At 32.5% G+C, this 20811-nt stretch overlaps 1 protein-coding gene across 3 annotated transcripts in view; it reads right to left on the bottom strand.

Annotated features, from left to right (window-relative positions):
• Positions 1 to 327: 327 nt before the first annotated feature.
• The window catches only part of LOC126888841 (protein ABHD11-like), a 45879-nt gene continuing 25395 nt past the window's right edge, over positions 328 to 20811 (bottom strand). The window contains exons 1-4 of one of the 3 annotated variants that reach the window (XM_050657267.1): positions 12442 to 12715; positions 6180 to 6642; positions 3116 to 3247; positions 328 to 552 (exon numbers count right to left, since the gene is read on the bottom strand). In XM_050657267.1, the coding sequence (XP_050513224.1) occupies positions 378 to 552; positions 3116 to 3247; positions 6180 to 6642; positions 12442 to 12649 (978 nt within the window). In that variant the 5' untranslated portion in view covers positions 12650 to 12715 and the 3' untranslated portion in view covers positions 328 to 377. Of the gene's footprint in view, positions 553 to 3115; positions 3248 to 6179; positions 6643 to 12441; positions 12716 to 20811 lie in introns of those variants that run through there. The other 2 variants (XM_050657266.1, XM_050657268.1) reach the window with 2 other exon arrangements.

The following is a 20811-nucleotide window of genomic DNA, read 5'->3' as shown; positions in this document are numbered from 1 at the left end:
CTACATTTTTGAAAGAACACCTGCGCGCTAAATAAATCGTCCCTCGTATAACAAATCGTTCACAAATCCAAACTGATTGGGCGAAATTTGTTCCTCGCATTTCCGGTAAATTCTTTTGTGGATGACTTTTAAAAACAGCTTTAGCAGATGGCTCATTAGGCTTATGGTTCTATAGTCTTCACAAACTTTTGCTCCTGGTTTTTTGGGCAATGGTACGAACTCAGATTTCAGCCACTCTGCTGGTATTTTTCCTGCCTTGTATATGTCATTAAATATTTCAGCTAGGACTAGACAACGAAAATCTAAAAATAGTAAAATAAAACACAGTTCGACTTTACTTTATATTATATCTATCGACATAGTGTAAATTATCACAGTTAGTTTATTGTTTTCGACTCTAATTGCTTAATATCCGAACGCCTATTCAAAAACTCTAATGTAATTGATAAAAACTCTGCTGGCTTTTCGCTATGTAACCAATGACCTGCGCCTTCAATATACTTAAGTTCAGCATTTGGAAATAACTTTAATATTTTCGGGAAGTCACTTTTCCTAAAACATACACATTATTATTAGATAGATATACAATTTTCTCTAAAATAAGGAGTACTGAAATCAAGATTGTTATGAAATTACGCACAATATGCATTTGAAGGGTACAGGAGGAGAACGGCAATAGTCCATTTGGATTTATGTATCTGAAATCTCTTGGAAATTCAAATTTAAAAAAATAGTTAGTCAAAATTAAAGAACTTGTGAAGCGGTAACGATTAATTTCATTTGGCACGCTAACTAGGGGATGATTTTCACGATTTTTTTTCACTAAAAAAAAAGCGTTTATTTTAAGCGTAACTTGCTTACTTTTGATGCTAGAAACTTTTTTAAAAAGCTTTTTTAACACTAAACAAGTTGTGATGAGTTTTCCCCTAAAAGTGATTTATATTTTGGTTACTTCACGTTGAAATATTCTATTTGGATTATGACGAATAAGAACATACTATTCATGAGCTACAACTCTGCTTCTACTAGTTATACAGACTTCAGACTTCTATATCTTTGCTAAGAATATTTTTTCGATAAAATACTTCTTTTTTGAGTTATTTGCGAAAGACAAAATTTTGTTGAAAAATTAACAAATTCACTCGCAAATAACTCGAAAAATATTGACTTAGTAAAAAAACTCTATAGAACAAAAGTTGCTTACAATTAGTCAGTTTATCCACTTTCTGGCTTATTTTGAACATATATTTTTCAGTCAAAGTTTTCAACGTAATAGAAATATTAAAAATATTGAAAAATATTAAAAATATGCCTAAAAGATATTGGAGGTAACACCTCCATGGCTTCTAAAAATTGCAAGCCAGATGGATGCTGAAGCGAAGAAGAGAAGAGGGAATTCAAAAACTTACAATTCACGACCCCGTCTGTTCAGCTGGTAAATTCCAACGGAAAATGGACCTAGTTACTCAAAGGAGTAAAACTAATATAAAATAAAATAAAAATGATTACCATTTTTATTCAGTTGCAATGCGAAGGCAAAACTGTCTTATTGTTCACTTAGAACAGAGAGCGCAAACCAGCACTATAAATCGACGATTTTCGACTCGAGTTGGAGTCATCATCAGAGAGGCGTAGTTTTGCTGCTCTCTGTCCCAAATGACGAAACTCCGAGAGCTTATCCCCGCAAACCTACGTCTCTCTGATGATGACTCCAACTAGAGTCGAAAATCGTCGATTTAGAGTGCTGGTTTGCGCTCTCTGTTCTAAGTGAAAAATAAGACAGTTTTGCCTTCGCATTGCAACTGAATAAAAATGGTATACATTTTTATTTTATTATATATTTTTCACCCTCGAGCAGGGGTGAGACCACCAAAGCAAAAGAACACATCTTCACAATATCACTTTTTTTCTTTGACGTATAGGGCTTTTCATCGACTCTCGTTTGTTTCGAGCTTCTGTCATATGTTGTATAATCTGTGTATAATATTCATATATACAGATTATACAACATATTATGACAGACGGTCGAAACAAATGAGAGTCGATGAAAAGTCCTATTAGCTAGTATGTGTATACCAAATTTCATGTCAATGTAAGCGGTGCTTTACAATAGAGCTTTTCATCGATTGTCATTTGTTTCGAGCTTCTGTCTTACGTTGTATAGTCTGTGTATAATATTAATATACACGAATTATACGACATACGACAAAAGCTCGAAACAAGTGACTGTGAATGAAAAGCCCTATTCGGAGCATAAACCGTGATTAAATGGACTATAATATTAATTACAGAAAATATTATCCTTAACAAATACATATTATGGTTCGTATAGTATAAATACCGTTGCACGTCATCCGCGTTATTGCAAGTGACGTCACATGATACCAACACAAAAAGTCGTAGATCTGTTCCTTCTTAGAATCATTTAGTCAAACACAAAATATTTAAGTCGTAAATCTGCTCCTTTTTAGAATCTTTTAGTCAAATAAATTACAGTCACTAGACATATTTTTTATAATTATACGCGTAGAGATAGTATTTGAAGATTTCTATTAATGTAAAATTAAAGAATTATACCACAACTTTTTTCATTTAATTTCTATAAATGGATTATAAAGCCTCTTTATGAAGCACATTTGTCCGCATCCGGATTTAATTGTGATCGAACGAATGTGACATTTTGGCATACATTGATAACACTTGTGACAGTCGCGGTGTTAACACTTCAGATTTATTTTTATCATTTACAATATTTTTATGACACTTCAAATTTGTTTTCATTTACTATATGGAATATTTCATATATTGTTTTATAGTTTATTGTTTTTATTTACATTCAATATTAATTTGTTTTGTCGTATGCACACTTCTGTGTGTATTTGATAAGTATTTGATTTAAAATGGATTCAGAAATTTTTTTGTAATTTGGCAACAATGTCAACTTAGATCTCTGACGTAGATAATGACGTGAAACTGTGTTTATACTGTACCAAACCTATATAAAAATGAACTAATCCAAAATAATTTAAACTTTACATAGATTAAATCACGTGAATCTAAATTGAGATGCATACCTAAATATAGTGAAAGTAAAAAATAATTTTGGTAAACTTACTGAATGTGATCCGAGTTTCCACCTCCTAGAAACATTGTACGTCCTTCAAAAGAAACGTTAAAAATATTTGGAAAACTTGTCATCTGCTCAAAATTTTCCAAAAGAGTTTTGGTATTAAATCTCCAACCGTAGCTAAATAGTATCAATGTAATTTTATTAACAACGAACTCTTATTTTTGTTTATTTATATTTGTATCAAAAATAAAAAAATAAACTAAGCGGTTCAATGGAAAGCAAATAAAATAACAAGCAGAGTAAAAAAATGTAAAATAAAAAAAAAACGTTCCCTAAAAAGGTTCCTTAAAACACAAGGACAGAAATGAACATAATTTATAACAAATATAAAAAAGAACAGGATCTAAAAAAGATCAAATAAATTCAAATCATGGTCAGTATACACTATGGGCCATTCCACGAACCTACGCCTGTTTTGGATTACTTCGACAACGAATATTTTACTGTGCAACATAAGAAGTACGAAAGTAAATGGCGCTAATAATTATTCCAATAAACAACAATGTAATTTGCAATTTACTTTCGTTCTTCTTATTTTGCACAGTAAAATATTTGTTGTCGAAGTAATCCAAGACAGGCGTATGTTCGTGGAATAGGGTATACAGGTAAATGCAATTAAATGGTCTTCGCAAGCAGTTAACTCCACGTGTCATATCCCAGTAACTGCAATATGGTACTGCAGTAACTCCCACGTGTGAATTTGAGGTTGCCCACGAGGGCAAGCAGATATGGACGAACTGGTAAGTAGTAGGGCACTCTTGTCCTGGTATTGTGGATCCGACTTCGAAGACGGATGAACAATATAAAAGGACAACAACATGAGGATTGACAAGGAAGTGGAAATCACAAATCACTGCATTAAAAGCTCGCAATGTGCATATATACCGACAATTTGAAAATAGGCACTTTAAATATACACATTAGGTTCCAAACAGGAAAAACAACCACTATTACCTAAGAAGTGAATCAATGAAAATATTGACCTCAGGGCGTGATCTTTGATTTCGCTGCGTGATTTCTCTTTCAAAAACAAGAATAGAATCAACGACCGATATTGCTCTCTTTTCATTTTTCTAAAATCCCCCCACACACTCGCTTCCTCATCATCATCCAGCCTCAAAAGTCCACTGCTGAACATAGGCCTCCTCCCCTCGTTTCCAACCCCATCTATCTTGCGCCGCTCTCATCCAGTTTTTATTTACCTTTCTTAAGTCGTCAGTCCATCTTGTAGGCGGTCGACCGACGCTTCTCTTGTCTTCTCTTGGCCTTCATTCCAATAACCTCTTCGTCCATCGCCCATCCGTCACTCTGGCTATGTGTCCTGCCCATCTCCACTTCAGCCTGGCTATCCTCTCGATGACGTCAGTCACCTTTGTTCTTCTTCTGATTTCTTCGTTTCTGATTTTGTCTCGCAGAGTTATTCCTAACACTGACCGCTCCATTCTTCTCTGCGTGACTCTTAGTTTGGTAGCCGAGGCTTTTGCCACTCGCTTCCAATCGCGGTCAAAACAAAACTATGAATCCGATTTGGCTAAGATTTTGACACAGGCTATTTATAAGAATGTATTATACGATAGTACATTTTTCTTGCGATAGTAGCGCTATCGGGAGGAGAGGTCTTATCGGAACCGCCCACGTACGATAATGAGAGACTAGCCAGAATTGCAAAAATTTAAGAACAGGCAGCAGACCACCAGGAAGACCATTTAAAAGATGGCGAGATGGGCAGTCAAAATCAGAAATTATACGACTGCATCTTTAAGATCGGATATGAACAGGCCTAAGGTCTAATATACGCATGAAGAATCTGGAGAGCACCAAATACAGGAATTTAGCTATACCATTGTCTTACTACAGACAAAAAGAAAGATCTTAAAAATACAAAATTATAACGAATTTAATAAAAGATTTGAACGAAAAGATCAAGAAAAGAAGAGGACAACATTAGAAAACTTGTGTCTTGAAATCCATAACCGCAGAGGGGAAATTTGTAAAGAAATAAAATTTGCAATCATAAATGGACTACTGTCTCGAAGACTATACAGTGAGCACGTAAAGGTTGGAATTAATTCATTTTCTCGAGAATGGACGATTTTGGAAAAAAATCCCGAATCAGGTCAATTTTTATTTTTAAATTACGACTTTTTGGCTTATATATCATACTAGTGACGTCATCAATCTGGGCGCGATGATTTTTTAAATGAGAATAGGGGTCGTGTGATAGCTCATTTGAAAGGTAATTCAATTCTCTATTTAGTAGTATAAACGTTAACATAATTATTTATACAGGGCGTCCAAAAAAATTTTTTTGAATTAAATTTATTGACATAAAAAGAAGAATGTATGTAATTTATTTAATCCAAAATACATTTTACTGCTCTCAGAAAACAGAAAAAAATATTTATTTGAAAAATAATCATCGCTTTTCGGTTAAATTTAATGTTCAAACTGTCAAGAGTCAAGAGGCAGGTGGGTGGCTGCATTTAATTGAATTTAAGCAAAAAACAATATTTATTTGTTAAATAAACATTTTTTCTTTTTTCTGAGAGCAGTATAATGTATTCTGAATTAAATAAATTACATACATTCTTCTTTTTATGCCAATAAATTTAATTCAAAAATTCAGCTATCACACGACCCCTATTCTCATTTAAAAAAATCATCGATGATGTCATCACGCCCAGATGGGTGACGTCACTAGTATGATAGATATGCCAAAAAGTCGTAATTTAAAAATAAAAGTTGACCTGTTTCGGTAATTCTCGAGAAAATGAATTTATTCCAACCTTTACGTGCTTACTGTATATGTAGAGCACTCCAACTGATAGCATTGGAAATACCGTATGAAACCAAATTGACTTCATCACCAATAAACGATTTATAAATTCAATGAAATTGATAAAGACTAATTTGAGTGCAGAAGTTTAAAATGTCGATTAGTCTCAAGAATTCCTAATAAAAAGTTATTTAGTGAAAAATTTTAGATGGATTATTGAATTTATACGAAAATAACATCATCAAAAATTAATAACGCATCATAATACAATACCTTCCATCATTCTTTTGTACTAGATTAGTAAGCAGATACGCAAACATTAATCTGTTCTTTATCAGAGAGTACAATCTTGGGCCGATAATTTTCTTGGCCTCATATAAGGATTTGTTTGGCGGAATTTGGATCTGCTTTAAACTATTCATTAATCCAGGAAGCATTTTAACAGAAGAACTTGACGAAATTGGGGAAACGTCCGTGATTATGAGTTTTTCCACTAGCTCTGGGTACTTTAGGGCAAAAAGCATTGCCGTTCGTCCACCCATCGAGTGTCCCAATAGACTAACTTTCTTGAAGTTCATATTCTCCAGAAAATTCTTCAAATCTGTAGCTAGACAATCGTATGTATGTTTCTTACAGTGTGGAGAATCGCCATGATTTCTTGCATCAACAGCAACGACTTTTGCCTTCGAATTTTTATGTAGATTCTTGCATATACTGTCCCAATTGTTTTTTGACTCTAAAAGCGTAATATTTAATAAGAACAAGGTTTGTACTCGAAATTGAAATATACTCAGTGACATTAGAAGCGTTACACCCCGAGGGAATAATTATTTGGCAATAGAATGACTTTTTTGTGAAGAGACCGATTTATGACGAACGGCCGGCACAGAAATTTGTAGGTATTATTCCTCAGTCTAATTGAATCGTTGAGATCAGAAAGGGCATGAGTCATTTGTTGGACATTTCGATAAAATTGACGAAAACTGTTCCGATCAAGCAAACCTTATTTATTTCAACTACAATATAGCATAAATATATTGTAGTTGCAATAAATAAGGTTTGCTTGATCGGAACAGTTTTCGTCAATTTTATCGAAAAGTCCAACAAATGACTCATTCCACTTCTAATCTCACTGATTCAATTATATTCAGTGTAAGAAAATGCCTCGAGTTCGAAGACACCAAAATCACCACCATTTAGCGATTTTGACAGGGGTAGAATTGGTGCCTTCGACAGGCACCACATGAAATTATCATGAAAAGACAGAGTCAGAAAGAAGAAAGTATTAAGGAGAGTAGGCCTTCAGGATAGGGAACTTTTTGATTTAAGGAACGATAAATTTTTTACTATATGGAGCTGTATTGCGAAAACACAATAAATACCCGAAATACCTTGGGGTTACTCTAGACAGAACGCTCACATTCAGAGCACACCTGACGAAAACAGCAGCAAAATTGAAAACACGCAACAATATAATACAGAAACTCTGCGGCACTACATGGGGGTCCACAGCATCAACTTTAAGATCCTCTGCTCTTGGCCTGATATATCCGGTGGCAGAATACTGTGCAAAAGTGTGGCTAAATAGCAGGCACACCCACCTGGTCGACACCCAACTAAACCGTGCTATGCGTATGATAACAGGCACAATTAAGCCCACCCCTACAATGTGGCTACCTACCCTTAGTAATATAGCACCACCCAACCTACGCCGCGAACATACATTGGTTAAAGAATATAACAAAATAATGGACAGTCGCCAGCTTCTAGTCGATAACGACATCCCCGATATTCTTGGAAACCGTCTCCGATCCAGGTTACCCCCTCTACAATCTACTCAAGCGCTGCAGCAATCCAACTTTGACTTAAATACCCGATGGAGAGAAGATTGGGAAAGTAAGACAGATCCGCATTACCATAGTCTACCGGACATCATAGGAAAACCTAGCGAATTTGAACTTCCCCGTAAGATTTGGGCAGCCCTTAATCGAATTCGAACAAACTGTGGAAGATACGCCGACTCCCTCTACAGATGGGATAAACTTCCCTCGCCTGCTTGTGTTTGCGGCGCTGCAAGACAGACGATCAGGCACATTGTTCAGGACTGCCCTCGCAGAGCATACATAGGCGACCCTATAGACTTTGTAATGGCAACCGAAGGGTCAATCGAATATATAAAAAAACTGGACATATGTTTGTGATGCATTGTATAATGATAATGCATAAATCTAAATATATTCTGTGATGTACTTAAGCCATACGCTAAATAAAATATTATAATATAATATTTGTGACCATCGAAGGCCGACATAAGCAACCAAAAAAGAACATGTATTTGGTGACTTTTCTTTCTGAACTTTCTTGGGTATGAATCTGTCTCTTTCTCTTAGTTTAAAAACAAACCATAATAATAAATAAGTATAATAAAAATTCGTTATTACAATTACTGTGTATCAATTTTACTATATTAACATTATTTCTTAAGTTGGCGCAAATGGCATTTTCAGTTATTTTTGTAAGATTATAGGTACCTTTTATATGTAGAGGAAATTCTTTCCTATCTATTTCTAAAGATTCTTTATATTATTATTGCAAAAACTGAAAAAGAACTTCAAAATAATTTGGAAAAATGGAAAGAGGTACTCACTGAAAATGGAATAAAGATAAATATTAATAAAAAAAGTTATGCAGATAGGACAAACAAGAGAAGAACTTAATATAGAAATTGAAAAAACATAAATAGAACAAGTTAAAACTTTTACATACAGTCGGAAAAATGAAAGAATACCCATGAACGAACATATATAAAACACGCTGTATTTTCCTGTCACCGTGTCACAAAGAAAATTGCCCAGCGCAAGTACATGTAATAATAATTATTATTACAGCAAAAAAATTCACATAAGCACGAAAACTAGCGGAATATAGACCGAGGAAGGCAACCCGCATATTGGTCAGAAGATGTTATTAAAGATTCTTCTATGAATTGGCAACATACACGGAAAACTAAATAGCCTAATAAAATAAAAAAAAGTCAAAATGTAAATTCGTACAGGTTAAAACAAATTTTATATCAAAGTTTAGGTGGGTACAAAATATATTTTCAAGAAAGTAGCCAAATCATACAAGGGGATCATTGTTTAAATAATTAAAAAGGGGTCATTTTTGCAAAAAAAATACTTTTTTAACTGCTGAGGTAATTCACTTACTAATGAAGGTCTATGGGATTCTTTTCTGCAAAGTTGAAGGGTAAATCTTTCACATAAGACTTACTATATTAAATTTGACCCCCTATTTATTTAAATAATTGTACATAAAACTTTAAAAACAAATTTGCAAAAAATTATTTTTAGCGTTTTAGATAAGCACTATAAAATATCTTGTTTTACATATTAAGTTGCACTATATTACCAGTATTAAGCAAAAAAAAGATTGGTCGGAAAATATTTAATATTTTTTAAGATATTAAATTTGTTTATTAAATGTTACTATATTTTCAATTGCAAAAACGCGGTTGTTGCCAAAGAAATATTCACCTGGTTAAGATCTCATTATTTTTATTTTTATGTATATTTTCGATAAATGTATTGATAAATTTAAATTTCAGTTAAACTCCCCCCTAAAATGGCATTTGAAAATTATTCAAATTTGTTTATAATTTGTTTTTTTAATAACGTCGCGGGGATTAAGTATTTTGAAATTCCGTTTTGATAATTGGGTTCCTGGGAATTTTTTACTAATTAACAAAATTTTTTTGTCGTTTTTTCTTCTTCTTTTTTTTCTTGTAGTTATATTATTACGGACCCTTTTAGGGCTAAATTTTATTAAGAATATCGAATCTCTAAGTTGTAGATTGTAGACCTAAAAATATTAAGATTTAACTAAAATCTCTTAAATAAAATGTGGCTACTTACTGAGTTACAGGGTGTTTTATTTAAAAATTTAAAAATTATTGTTGCCAAGTACTTTAAAACTATTTGACGTATCCTTATCATATTTGGCAGAAAGTGTGGCTATTATACACCCTACTAAATTGTAATTAATAAACGTTTCTAGCCAGTTCCAGAGGCGTACGACAGGGGATAGTGAATGATTGACCCTTCCCAAATTCTACGCCACTGAGTGAATTACTATTTTAGCGAAATTTTTCGATTCTCCAATACTTTGTATGTAAGTAGCTCTATTGGTATCGATAAAGTCATCAGTTTGAGAGATATTGGAAGTTTAAAATGAATGAATGAATGAATCAAAATAATTATGCCGTTTCATTTTTAACGTCCAATATCTCGAAAACTAATGACTTAAGCGTTACCAGTAAAGAGTATATTATTTACTTAGAAAGTATTGGAGAATCGAAAAATTTCGCTAAAATAGTAATTACCTCAGTGGCGTAGAACTTGGGAAGGGTTAACCGTTAACTATCCCATGTCGTACGCCTCTGGTAGTAGCTAGAAACTTTTATATATCACAATTTAGTAGACTCTATAGTACCCACACTCTCTGCCAAGTATGATAAGGATACGTCAAATAGTTTGAAAGTACTTGGTAAAAATAATTTTTAAATTTTTAAATAAAACACCCTGTAACTCAGTAAGTAGTCACATTTTATTTAAGAGATTTTAGTTAAATCTTAATATTTTTAGGTATAGAATCTACAACTTAGAGATTCGACATTTTTAATGAAACTTAACCCTAAAAGGGCCCATAGTAATATAACTCCAAGAAAGAAAAAAAGAAGAGGAAAAAAAGACAAAAATATTTGTTATTTAGTGAAAAATTACCAGGAATCCAATTATCGAAACGGCATTTCAAAATATTTAATACCCGTGACGTTATTAAAAAAACAAATTATAAACAAATTTGAATAATTTTCAAATGCCATTTTAGGGGGAAGTTTAATTAAAATGTGAATTTATCAATACATTTATCGAAATTATACATAAGAATAAAAATAATAAAATTTAATACAGGTAAATATTTCTTTGGCAACAACCGCGTTTTTGCGATTGAAAATAGAGTAACATTTGATAAACAAATTCCATATCTTAAAAAATATTAAATATTTTTGGACCAATTTTTTTTTGATTAATACTGGTATCATAGCGCAACTTTTCCTGTAAAATAAGATATTTTATAGTGCTTATTTAAAACGAGAAAAATATTTTTTTGCAAATTTGTTTTTAAAGTTTTATGTATAATTATTTAAATAAATAGGGGGTCAAATTTAATTTAGTAAGTCTTATGTGACAGATTTACCCCTTCAACTTTGCAGAAAATATTACTATAGACCTTCATTAGTAATTGAATGACCTCAGCAGTTAAAAAAGTAATTTTTTGCAAAAATGACCCCTTTTTAATTATTTAAACAATGATCCCCTTGTATGATTTGGATACTTTTTTGAAAATATCTTTTGTACCCACCTAAACTTTGATATAAAATTTGTTTCAACCTGTACGAATTTACATTTTGATTTACATGTAGTGTAATTTTATTTTACTAGACTAAAAATGAATGTAAACGATTGGGAACGATATATTTCAGCACTGGGCGTGAATGGGTTGGATTTGGATAATATTTATGATGAGTTTTTGTACTTTGGTATGGATGAGAGCGTATTCTTTACACTTTATACTGTAATTGTTGGATTATTTTAGGTGATATATACGTGAATTACTGATATACACGTGATATATATCTGGGTCAAATTATAAAACTTAACAAGGAAAACCAAACAGCACAGATCAAAAGACGAGTTAGACTGGCATGGGCGGCATTTGGCAAACTAAGCTACATCCTTAAAAACAAAAGATATCCACAACATTTAATACTAGGGTATACAATCAATGCGTATTCCCTGTTCTCACTTACAGTTCCCAAACGTGGACGTTTACAAAAGTAAACATGGACAAAGTCATAAAAACACAAAGTGTAATGGAAAGACAAATGTTGCACACAAGACTAATGGATAAAAAGAGAAATGAGTGGTTAAGAAAGAAACGGATGTTAGACAAGAAGTTGCAAAATTGAAATGGAGATTTGCCGGACACAATATACATAGGACAAAAAGAAGACCGATGGAACAAAATTCTTATAAACTGGAGACCGTGGGAATATAAACGAAGCAGAGGAAGGTCCGAAATGAGATGGACAGATGATATCAAGAAGCACGTGGGCTCTAAGTGGATAACTATAACGACATACAGAGAAGAATGGAAAAGGAATGGGGAGGCCTATGTCCAAAGATGGGCCGAAGAAGGCTAATTAGGTAGATAGATACATGAATTACTACGTGTTTATTCGAGATTTCTCAGAGAGTTTACAATCGAAATTGACTCTTATATTTTATATTATTCTCCCATTTGAGGATTAAAGAAAAGTTGGTAAGGAAAAACAAAATACCCAAAGTGTAAATACTGCAAGGCGATTGATGAAGTGGTTAACATTTTTAAAATGATCTTCCTTTAAAACTTGAACATAGTATGTATTAAGGGAAGCATATAGCAGCGAAAGAGTAAATATAAATGATAAAAATACCTAAAAATCCATGCAAAACAATTAAAGGAGTAGGTTCAGGAGCTTTTTTTGTGTAACTTAATGTCGACTCGTACGAACTATAGGCCAAATCCATACGTTTGTTAGATTCCGTGAAAGATTTTGGTTGAAAAGCACAATGTATAGATGAATATTTGATAGTTCTCTTTGCGGTGTTAAAAATACTATTTACATGATGGTGAAGATACATGGCTTATGAAAATGCACAAAAAATTTGACAGTAACTGACTAATTGTCTTATTTGACAAATACATAAAACATTTATTTTATACAGGCTGTCAAAGTACAACTAAAAATAAGCCGTTAGCTGTTTCGTGCATCAGCAAAGAAATTGCATTAAGTTCTGTCACAAAAAAGTAGAATAGACATGTCAAATATTTTATTAGGTATAACTTTAGTTTAGTTAACCTGTATTACCTTATATATAGACGAATTTCCTTGTATACAAATGGAATTGGATGTCTTTCTCAAAAATCGTATTTTATTAAAAGCGGTGAAGAAATATTACTGCATAGTGAAAAAAGACGTGCGTAGTTTATGGAAGACGGATTATAAATATTACTATTACATAGTAATAAGGATTGGGGTCATAAAGACCCTTAAGCCCATTTACAAGAAAAATGAAATAGTACATTCGAAAATAATTAGTTGCGCAAATAAGCTATACACTATTCGATTGTACACAATACTGTTCAATTGAAAACACATAACAGTCTAGTTGCTCTTTTAACAGCATTTATAGGTGGAGAGTTTATAATTTCCGTTAGCAGACTGTTCCATGTACTTACTAAAAATACGATTACACAGAAAATGTTGGCGCCTTATCAATGAAAAGGATTCCTTCTTTACTTTCAAACTGTGTCCACGTAGTCTGCTATCATAATCTGAAATAAAAAAGGGTTGCAAATTTCCATATCAACACTTCAAAATTCGGAAGGTGATAATTAAGTCACCACGAGTCGACGAGCTTCAAAAGTTGATAACTCTGCTAAAGATAATCTGTGTTGGTAATCTAGCCTTCTTCGATTGAAAGATAATCTGGTGACTTTATTTCGGATATTTTCGAGAAAAGTTCTATTGTGCATTAATTCTGGGCACCAAACTGTTCCACAGTACTCCAGTAGGGGTCGGAAATAACTTTTATACAAACGAATAGAACCCAAAAAGGATAGTTGTGTAGAAGCCTTATAGTAGGTATAATTTACTATCCGCTTTTTTTAGTGATGTTTGAAATATGCTCAGACCAACTCAAATTTTCAGTAATTCTTACACTATTTATGATCCCACAGTATCCAGCAAATGCCCGTCTATTGAATAAGACATGCGCGGGATATTTTTCCCAAATGTAAAACTACACACCTATTTAGAGGTAACATTCAATCCGAACACCACTTGAAGATCGAATCTAAGTCACTTTGTTAGTCTTGTCCATTCAAGAATGGATCAGAAAATATTTTTGTATACTCTGCGTAGAAAGATTTCTTTTAGACAATATTTATTTGTGGGAAATGTCCAGTAACTATCAATCACGAGCGCTATATTACTCAATTTCTCATTATGTTGTACATGACCTACTGATGATGTCTTCTAGAGGAAACTGTCTTCTAGGGGCAGGTAAAAGGTCTTAACTCTTAAACTAAATGAATTATATACGGGACAGTTGAAGGGATTTTCAAAAATAGTATCTAAATACAGCGTTCGTCTTTTTCACGTCTTGATGGACGCTGCTTGCTTCATACGCAAGATAGACTATGAAGCAATACATGGAGGACCAGGGTTTGGAACTAGAAATGAAGCTAGAGATCATGTGCTTGAATAAGCAACATCATTGGTGATTGTTAACACATTCTTTCAAAAGAGAGAAACCCAACTTCTATTGCCCTTCATTTGTCCAAAGTTGAACGTAGGCCTCCCCCTTATTTTTCCACTCTTCTCGGTTCAGTGCTGATCCTGTCCACCTGGTCCTTGCGTATCTTTTTAGGTCATCTGACCATCTCATCTGTGATCTGCCCTTTCCTCTTTTATGGCCCCAAGGTCTCCAGTGGGTTATCGCTGTAAAGCCATAACCCAACCCAACCCAACTTATTACGTATAAAAGTGGACAAAATCACTCACAAATAGATTATTTCAGGACAAGAAAATACGATATAAAAAAATGTAAAGACTGCAAGGTAATATTTAGTGAGACAGTAAGACAACATAAATAGCTTGTGGTGGATATCGAAGTAAAAAAGCGAAACTAAAACAAAATATCGGAGAGGGCCACAAAAAATCAAGTCGTGGATGTTAAATGATTAGAAATAAGGTATATTCAGGGTAAGAATAGGTACTAGAAAAAATGTGTTTGAACATGAAAGGAATTCCTAATAAGTATAATTAAGAGGAAAACGACCAGTATAATTTATTAGAGATACCGCTATTTAAATACTTTGAAAAACGTCAGGAAATAAGTTTAAGAATAAAAAGACTTGGTGATGGTCAAACGGAGTTCAAGAAAAACTAAAAGAGAAGAGAAAATTATACAAAACAGTGGCAAGAAAATAGGTCGGACACAGATCTTAAAAACTATACGATCGCCAAAAAGGAATCGAAAGTAGCAGTATCAAAAGCTAAAGCGTATACAGATCAATACTATCAACTTGCTACTAGGTAAGGAGGAAAAAAGATATATAAAATAGCCAAACATAGAGCACAGAAAGGGATCATCCATAAACTACGTCGTAAAATTTTTGGACTTTTTAATACCCTCCCCCCCCCCTTCCGTCGTAAATCATCGTTTAGAGTTGACCCCCCCCCCCCCCTCATAAAGACGTCGCAATTGCAACTCATGACCTCCCTTTTTAGTGATTTTTTTTTTTAAATTCCATGTTATTTCTGGATTTTTTAAAGTTAGCTATCAAAGTTACGAATTGTATCCGACAATTTACGAATGTATCCAAATTAGAATTACTATGTAGCTCATTAATATCCGCGTATTTAAGTATAAATACAATGTACTAACTAAATATTTTATTTCTATAGAATATTTTATTTCTATTCATTCTTGTACAATTGTTTCACACAGAGTATTCAGTAAATAAATGAACAGTTTAATATTTATTGCTTCCAGACGTTGTTCTGTATAGAAGCGTTTGTTTATATTCATAGAACAATGTTTTATTGTTTGGTATTCTGTACAAAACTGCTAGCAATATTATTAAAGCTGTGAGTGATAAAAACGAAATAAAAGTAATGCGATAAAAGTAATATACCTACTAATTCTTTTTAATTCTAAAATAGGGTATATTTTTTACATTTGTGAACATCAAACGACGTCGGATGTGCACTTATGGCCCCCTCCCCCCTGTCGTATACCGTCGTAATAAGCAAAGACCCCCTCCCCCTTTTCAACGACGTAGTTTATGGATGTCCCCAAAGCAAAAGATTTTAATCAGATGAGATGTATGAGGTAGTAAGAACTACTGTTAGGACACGTGTAGGAGAGACTGATAAATTTCCTGTGAAAGTACGATTGCACCAAGAATCGATGCTTAATCCTTATTTAAGAATTGCTGATCTTTGGGTTGGGAATTGATACTCACCATTTGTTTGTGGATTTTAGATGTGCCTATGACAGTGTAGACAGAAACGCATTATACAAAGCCATGGTAGAATTTAATATCCCAACACACTTACTGATACTGAGGTTGGTGAAAGCAACTCTCTCAACAGTCGAGTGTAAGGTTAGAGTGCAGAATTTAATATCAATAATTTTCCAGACACAAACAGGACTTCGACAGGGAGCTAGTCTATCGTGCCTTCTATTCAACATTGCCCTAGAGAAAGCTATTAGAGAATCTGGAAGAACAACAAGAGGGACCATTATTAATAGGAGTGTACAAATACTAGCGTATGTAGAGGACATTGATATCAAAGCAAGAAGAAAGGCGGACCTGGTTTAATCGTTCACAGCATTGGAAACAGCTGCAAAAAGAATGGGGATACACGTTAACACTAATAAATCTAAGTATATGAATGTCACAAATAATAATCAAGTAGTCAAACCTGAAGATCTAACGGTTGGAACATATACTTTCGAAGGAGTAAGAGAGTTCGTACATCTAGGCTCACAAATCAACTAGAGCAGCGGTTCTCAATATTTTTGTGTCATGTACCACCAAATACTTTTTATTATTTTTGGTACCACTTAACTGAAATACATATCTAACTAGGTGATCTAATTAACTATAATAGTGGTGCTAATTTTGGCTGTGTTTGCGTTTTGTGTACCACCTCAAAAAATGAAATGTACCACCAGTGGTACATGTACCACAGATTGAGAACCGCTGAACTAAAGTAATACAGTAATAGATCAATCAAGTTAGTAAAAAATAAGCCGTTTTTCGACGTAATTGAAAAGACGAGGTTTGACAGTTGAAATGTGTAGTATGAGATATTGCAAAAAGGCTACCATCTTGGGATTCATCAATTTTTTAGTGGAACAATTTTTAAATAAACAATCAAAACGTCAAACTTAGTTTTGTGTTCATAACTTAAAAACTTGTTTATTTAGAGATTTGACGTCTACAGGTAACTTTTTTAGAACAAAAAGATACATCGAATGAGATACGCTAATTGAAAATCGGTTAATAAACAAGAAAGTTATTGCAAAACGGACGACAAAATCACTGTTTTTGAATATTGTTAATAACAATTTTATTGTTTATTAAAATATGTTTAAATATACCCAAACTTGAGGGCATTATGGTGTTTGAATGGTGTGCAAAAAATGGTCCAGATCTGTTAAATAGTTTCCGCAAAATTGAATTTGTTTATAAAATTTTTTGAAAAACGAGCTAATTTCTGAGGCTGGCCAAGTTAATATGGCTGAATGTATCTCAATAATCCGGGGCTCATTTCCTTCGTTAAGATGTATACTAATAGCCTATGAAAAAAAAAAGTAAAAAAAATTACATGTACGTACACAAACTTATTTGTTAATAAATAGCAGTTTTTAAGCTTATAAACAATTACAATAATTTCGTAGAAATTAGATAAAATTAAATGGCAATAAAAAATACGGAAAGTTGGTTAAAATTCACAACTTCTAAAAAAGAATTTAGGTCCTACTACCCTTGGGGTCTGAGATAGCCCCTTTTTTGAAAAAATCACTGTTACGTTAATTAACAACACTAAGATCTGAAATTAACCAATCTTTTATAAGAAAAGTCAAAGTTTTTAACAAAGTTTTTAGCAAGAAAAAATGTTAAAAATTATTTAAACAGTAGTGTTATAAACAAAGAGTATTTTGCGTTGCGACTAAAGTAAAAAAAATAATGGGCGTAGCCGAATGAGAATAAATTCGCGGACTACCATTCGCTAGCGTTAGACCGTTGCAGCCCATTTTTAACATTGACAGTATACCGGATTTGAAGCTTAATATTATAATTATATATTTTGGAAGAAACTTGAATTTTATGAATATTATTATGTTGCACATTTATTTAGCAAAATTATATTTTAAATAAATAAATTTAAAAAATAACAATAAAAAGGCCACTTCAAAAAAGGTTTATAGATCCCATTAGCTGCTTTGTTTTGGATAATTTTGCAATGAAAATAAGATACCTAAATGTTATTATTTTAATGTGGTAGTAGGAATCCGTGTGTAGTCCAGGCTGTATCGTCGACCCCGTTAGGTAAATTATTCCGATTCGTATTTTTTGCACAAACTTACTCAAAAAAAAGTTCCTTATAACAATCCAGAGGGTAAAAAAAAAGTTATCGCGGCCGGAAAATTGTTTAAATAATTTTTTCATTAGTTTTATGTTTACTTATAAAAGTTGGGTGACAAACTGTTTAATTTATAATTCTAATCAACGCAGCATTAAAACATAGCTCCTGAAAAAGTTTTCTGGAAAATTTCAAGTCAAAATATGCAACAGAAAAAAAGTTACGGGACCTTATAGACGAGTGATACTCCCCCAAAAAAAAACGCTCATTTCTCGAGATATCAACCACGGTGTGGTGAATGGCTAATTTTGGTCTTACCTTGTTTTTGATGGTGCTGAAAACGAAAATGAGTTTTATTTTGAATTTAAGATAGGGAAACATTGTCAAATTCGCAATTTTACCCTAAAAATAAAAAAAAATGAAATCACGTTTTTCTTAAAATTAAAAGCTTCACCACTTTTTTCTATAAAACATTTTGTTCTCTGTACTCTAGATTTTAACATAAAATTAATTAAACAGCTAAATTTCAAATTTTGTCACTCAACTTTTGCGATTAAACTTTGCAATTCAAGAATCTGCACCTTTTACTTCACACACTTTATAACTTTCTTTATGGCAAGACAGAAATATTGTCTTCAGAAAGGTAAGAAATATATACTATAAAAATTTCAGATAAAAATATTACAATGGAACAGAGTTGTAGCAAGTTAAACGCAAAAAACGTGTTTTTTTTTTATTTTTAGGGTAAAATTGCCATTTTGATAATGTTCCCCCACGTAAAATTCAAAACAACCCTAATTTTCGTTTTCAGCACCATCAAAAATATAAAGTATGACTAAAATTAATATCAGTATCTCGAGAAATAATCTTTTTTTGGGGTCCGCCGCTCGTCTATAAAGTCACATAACATTTTTCCTATTGCATATTTTAAATTAAATTTTTTTGGAAAACTTCTTCATGAATTATATTTTATTTCTGTGTTAGTTAAAATTATAACCTAAAAAGTTTGTCACTCAACTTTTTTAAGTAAACATGAAACTAACGAAATCTGACGACAAAATGTTTAAAAATTAACAACTTTTCTTTTAATGTGTTTAATCATTTTGGACAAATCTCACTGTTATCTAAATGATCAAAAAAGATAACACAGTAAAATTTTTAAAAGGAAATATTTACAGCGACCAAAAATACAGTGAGTTAAAATTGAAAAATCATCAAAATTGATTTTTCGCATTTTTGCATAAAATTTGATTTTTGAACATGTTACACTAATTCTAGAAAGAAATAAACTCCATATTCGGATTCAGAGACCTCGAAAACATAAGGAATGACGAAAATTTGTCATTCACCTTAAAGTTGATTTTTGTGGTCGGTATAACGTAATTTTAGGAGTTGCTGCCGGTCGCCAACCGCGCCCACTATTCAGTCAGTCGACTACGCCCGCTATTTTTTACTTTAGTCGGAACGCAAAATACTCTTTGTTTATAACACTCTTGTTTAAACAAGTTTTAACATTTTTTCTTGCTACAAACTTTGTTAAAAACATTGACTTTTCTTATAAAAGATTGGTTAATTTCAGCTCTTAGTGCTGTTAATTAACGTAACAGTGATTTTTTCAAAAAAGGGGCCATCTCAGACCCCAATGGTCGTAGGACCTAAATTTTTTTTAGAAGTTGTGTATTTTAACCAGCTTTCCGTATTTTTTATTGCCATTTAATTTGATCTAATTTCTACGAAATTATTGTAATTGTTTATAAGCTTAAAAACTGCTATTTATTAACAAATAATTTTGTGGACGTATATGCATTTTTTTACTTTTTTTTCATAGGCTATTAGTATACATCTTAATGAAGGAAATGAGCCCCGGTTTATTGAGATACATTAAGCCATATTAACTGGACCAGCCTCAGAAATTGGCTCGTTTTTAAAAAAATTTTATAAATAAATTCAATTTTGCGAAAACTATTTAACCGATCTGGACCATTTTTTGCACACCATTCAAACACCATAATGTCCTCAATTTTAGGTATATTAAAACATATTTTAATAAACAATAAAATTGTTATTAACAATATTCAAAAAAGGTGATTTTGTCATCCGTTTTGCAATAACTTTTTTGTTTATTAACCGATTTTCATTTAGCGTATCTCATTCGATGTATCTTTTTTTTCTGAAAAAGTTACCTTTGGACGTCAAATTTCTAAATAAGCAAGTTTTTAAGTTATGAGCAAAAAACTAAGTTTGACGTTTTGATTGTTTATTTAAAAATTGTTCCACTAAAAAATTGATGAACCCCAAGATGGTAGTCTTTTTGTAATATCTCATACTACACATTTCAACTGTCAAACCTCGTCTTTTCCGTTATGTCTAGTAAAAAACCTAACTTGATTGGCCTATAACTGCAGAAATTAACAGACATATATGTCTAGCAAATAGAGCGTACTATGGATTAAAAAAACTTTTAACATCAAACATAGTCGAAAAAGGAACAAAAATATTGATATACAGAACTCTGATCTACGCGTCAGAAACGTGGACGATAACAAAAAGCGATTAAGAACAGTTAGGCTGTTTTGAACGTAAAATCCTCAGACACATATATAAAGGCGTGCAGGAAAACGAATTATGGCGTAGACTTGT

Source organism: Diabrotica virgifera, chromosome 7 (assembly GCF_917563875.1).
Source record: "Diabrotica virgifera virgifera chromosome 7, PGI_DIABVI_V3a".
Taxonomy (NCBI): domain Eukaryota; kingdom Metazoa; phylum Arthropoda; class Insecta; order Coleoptera; family Chrysomelidae; genus Diabrotica; species Diabrotica virgifera.
Note: the sequence above shows the minus strand (reverse complement) of the source record. Positions and strands in the feature narration are given on the sequence as shown.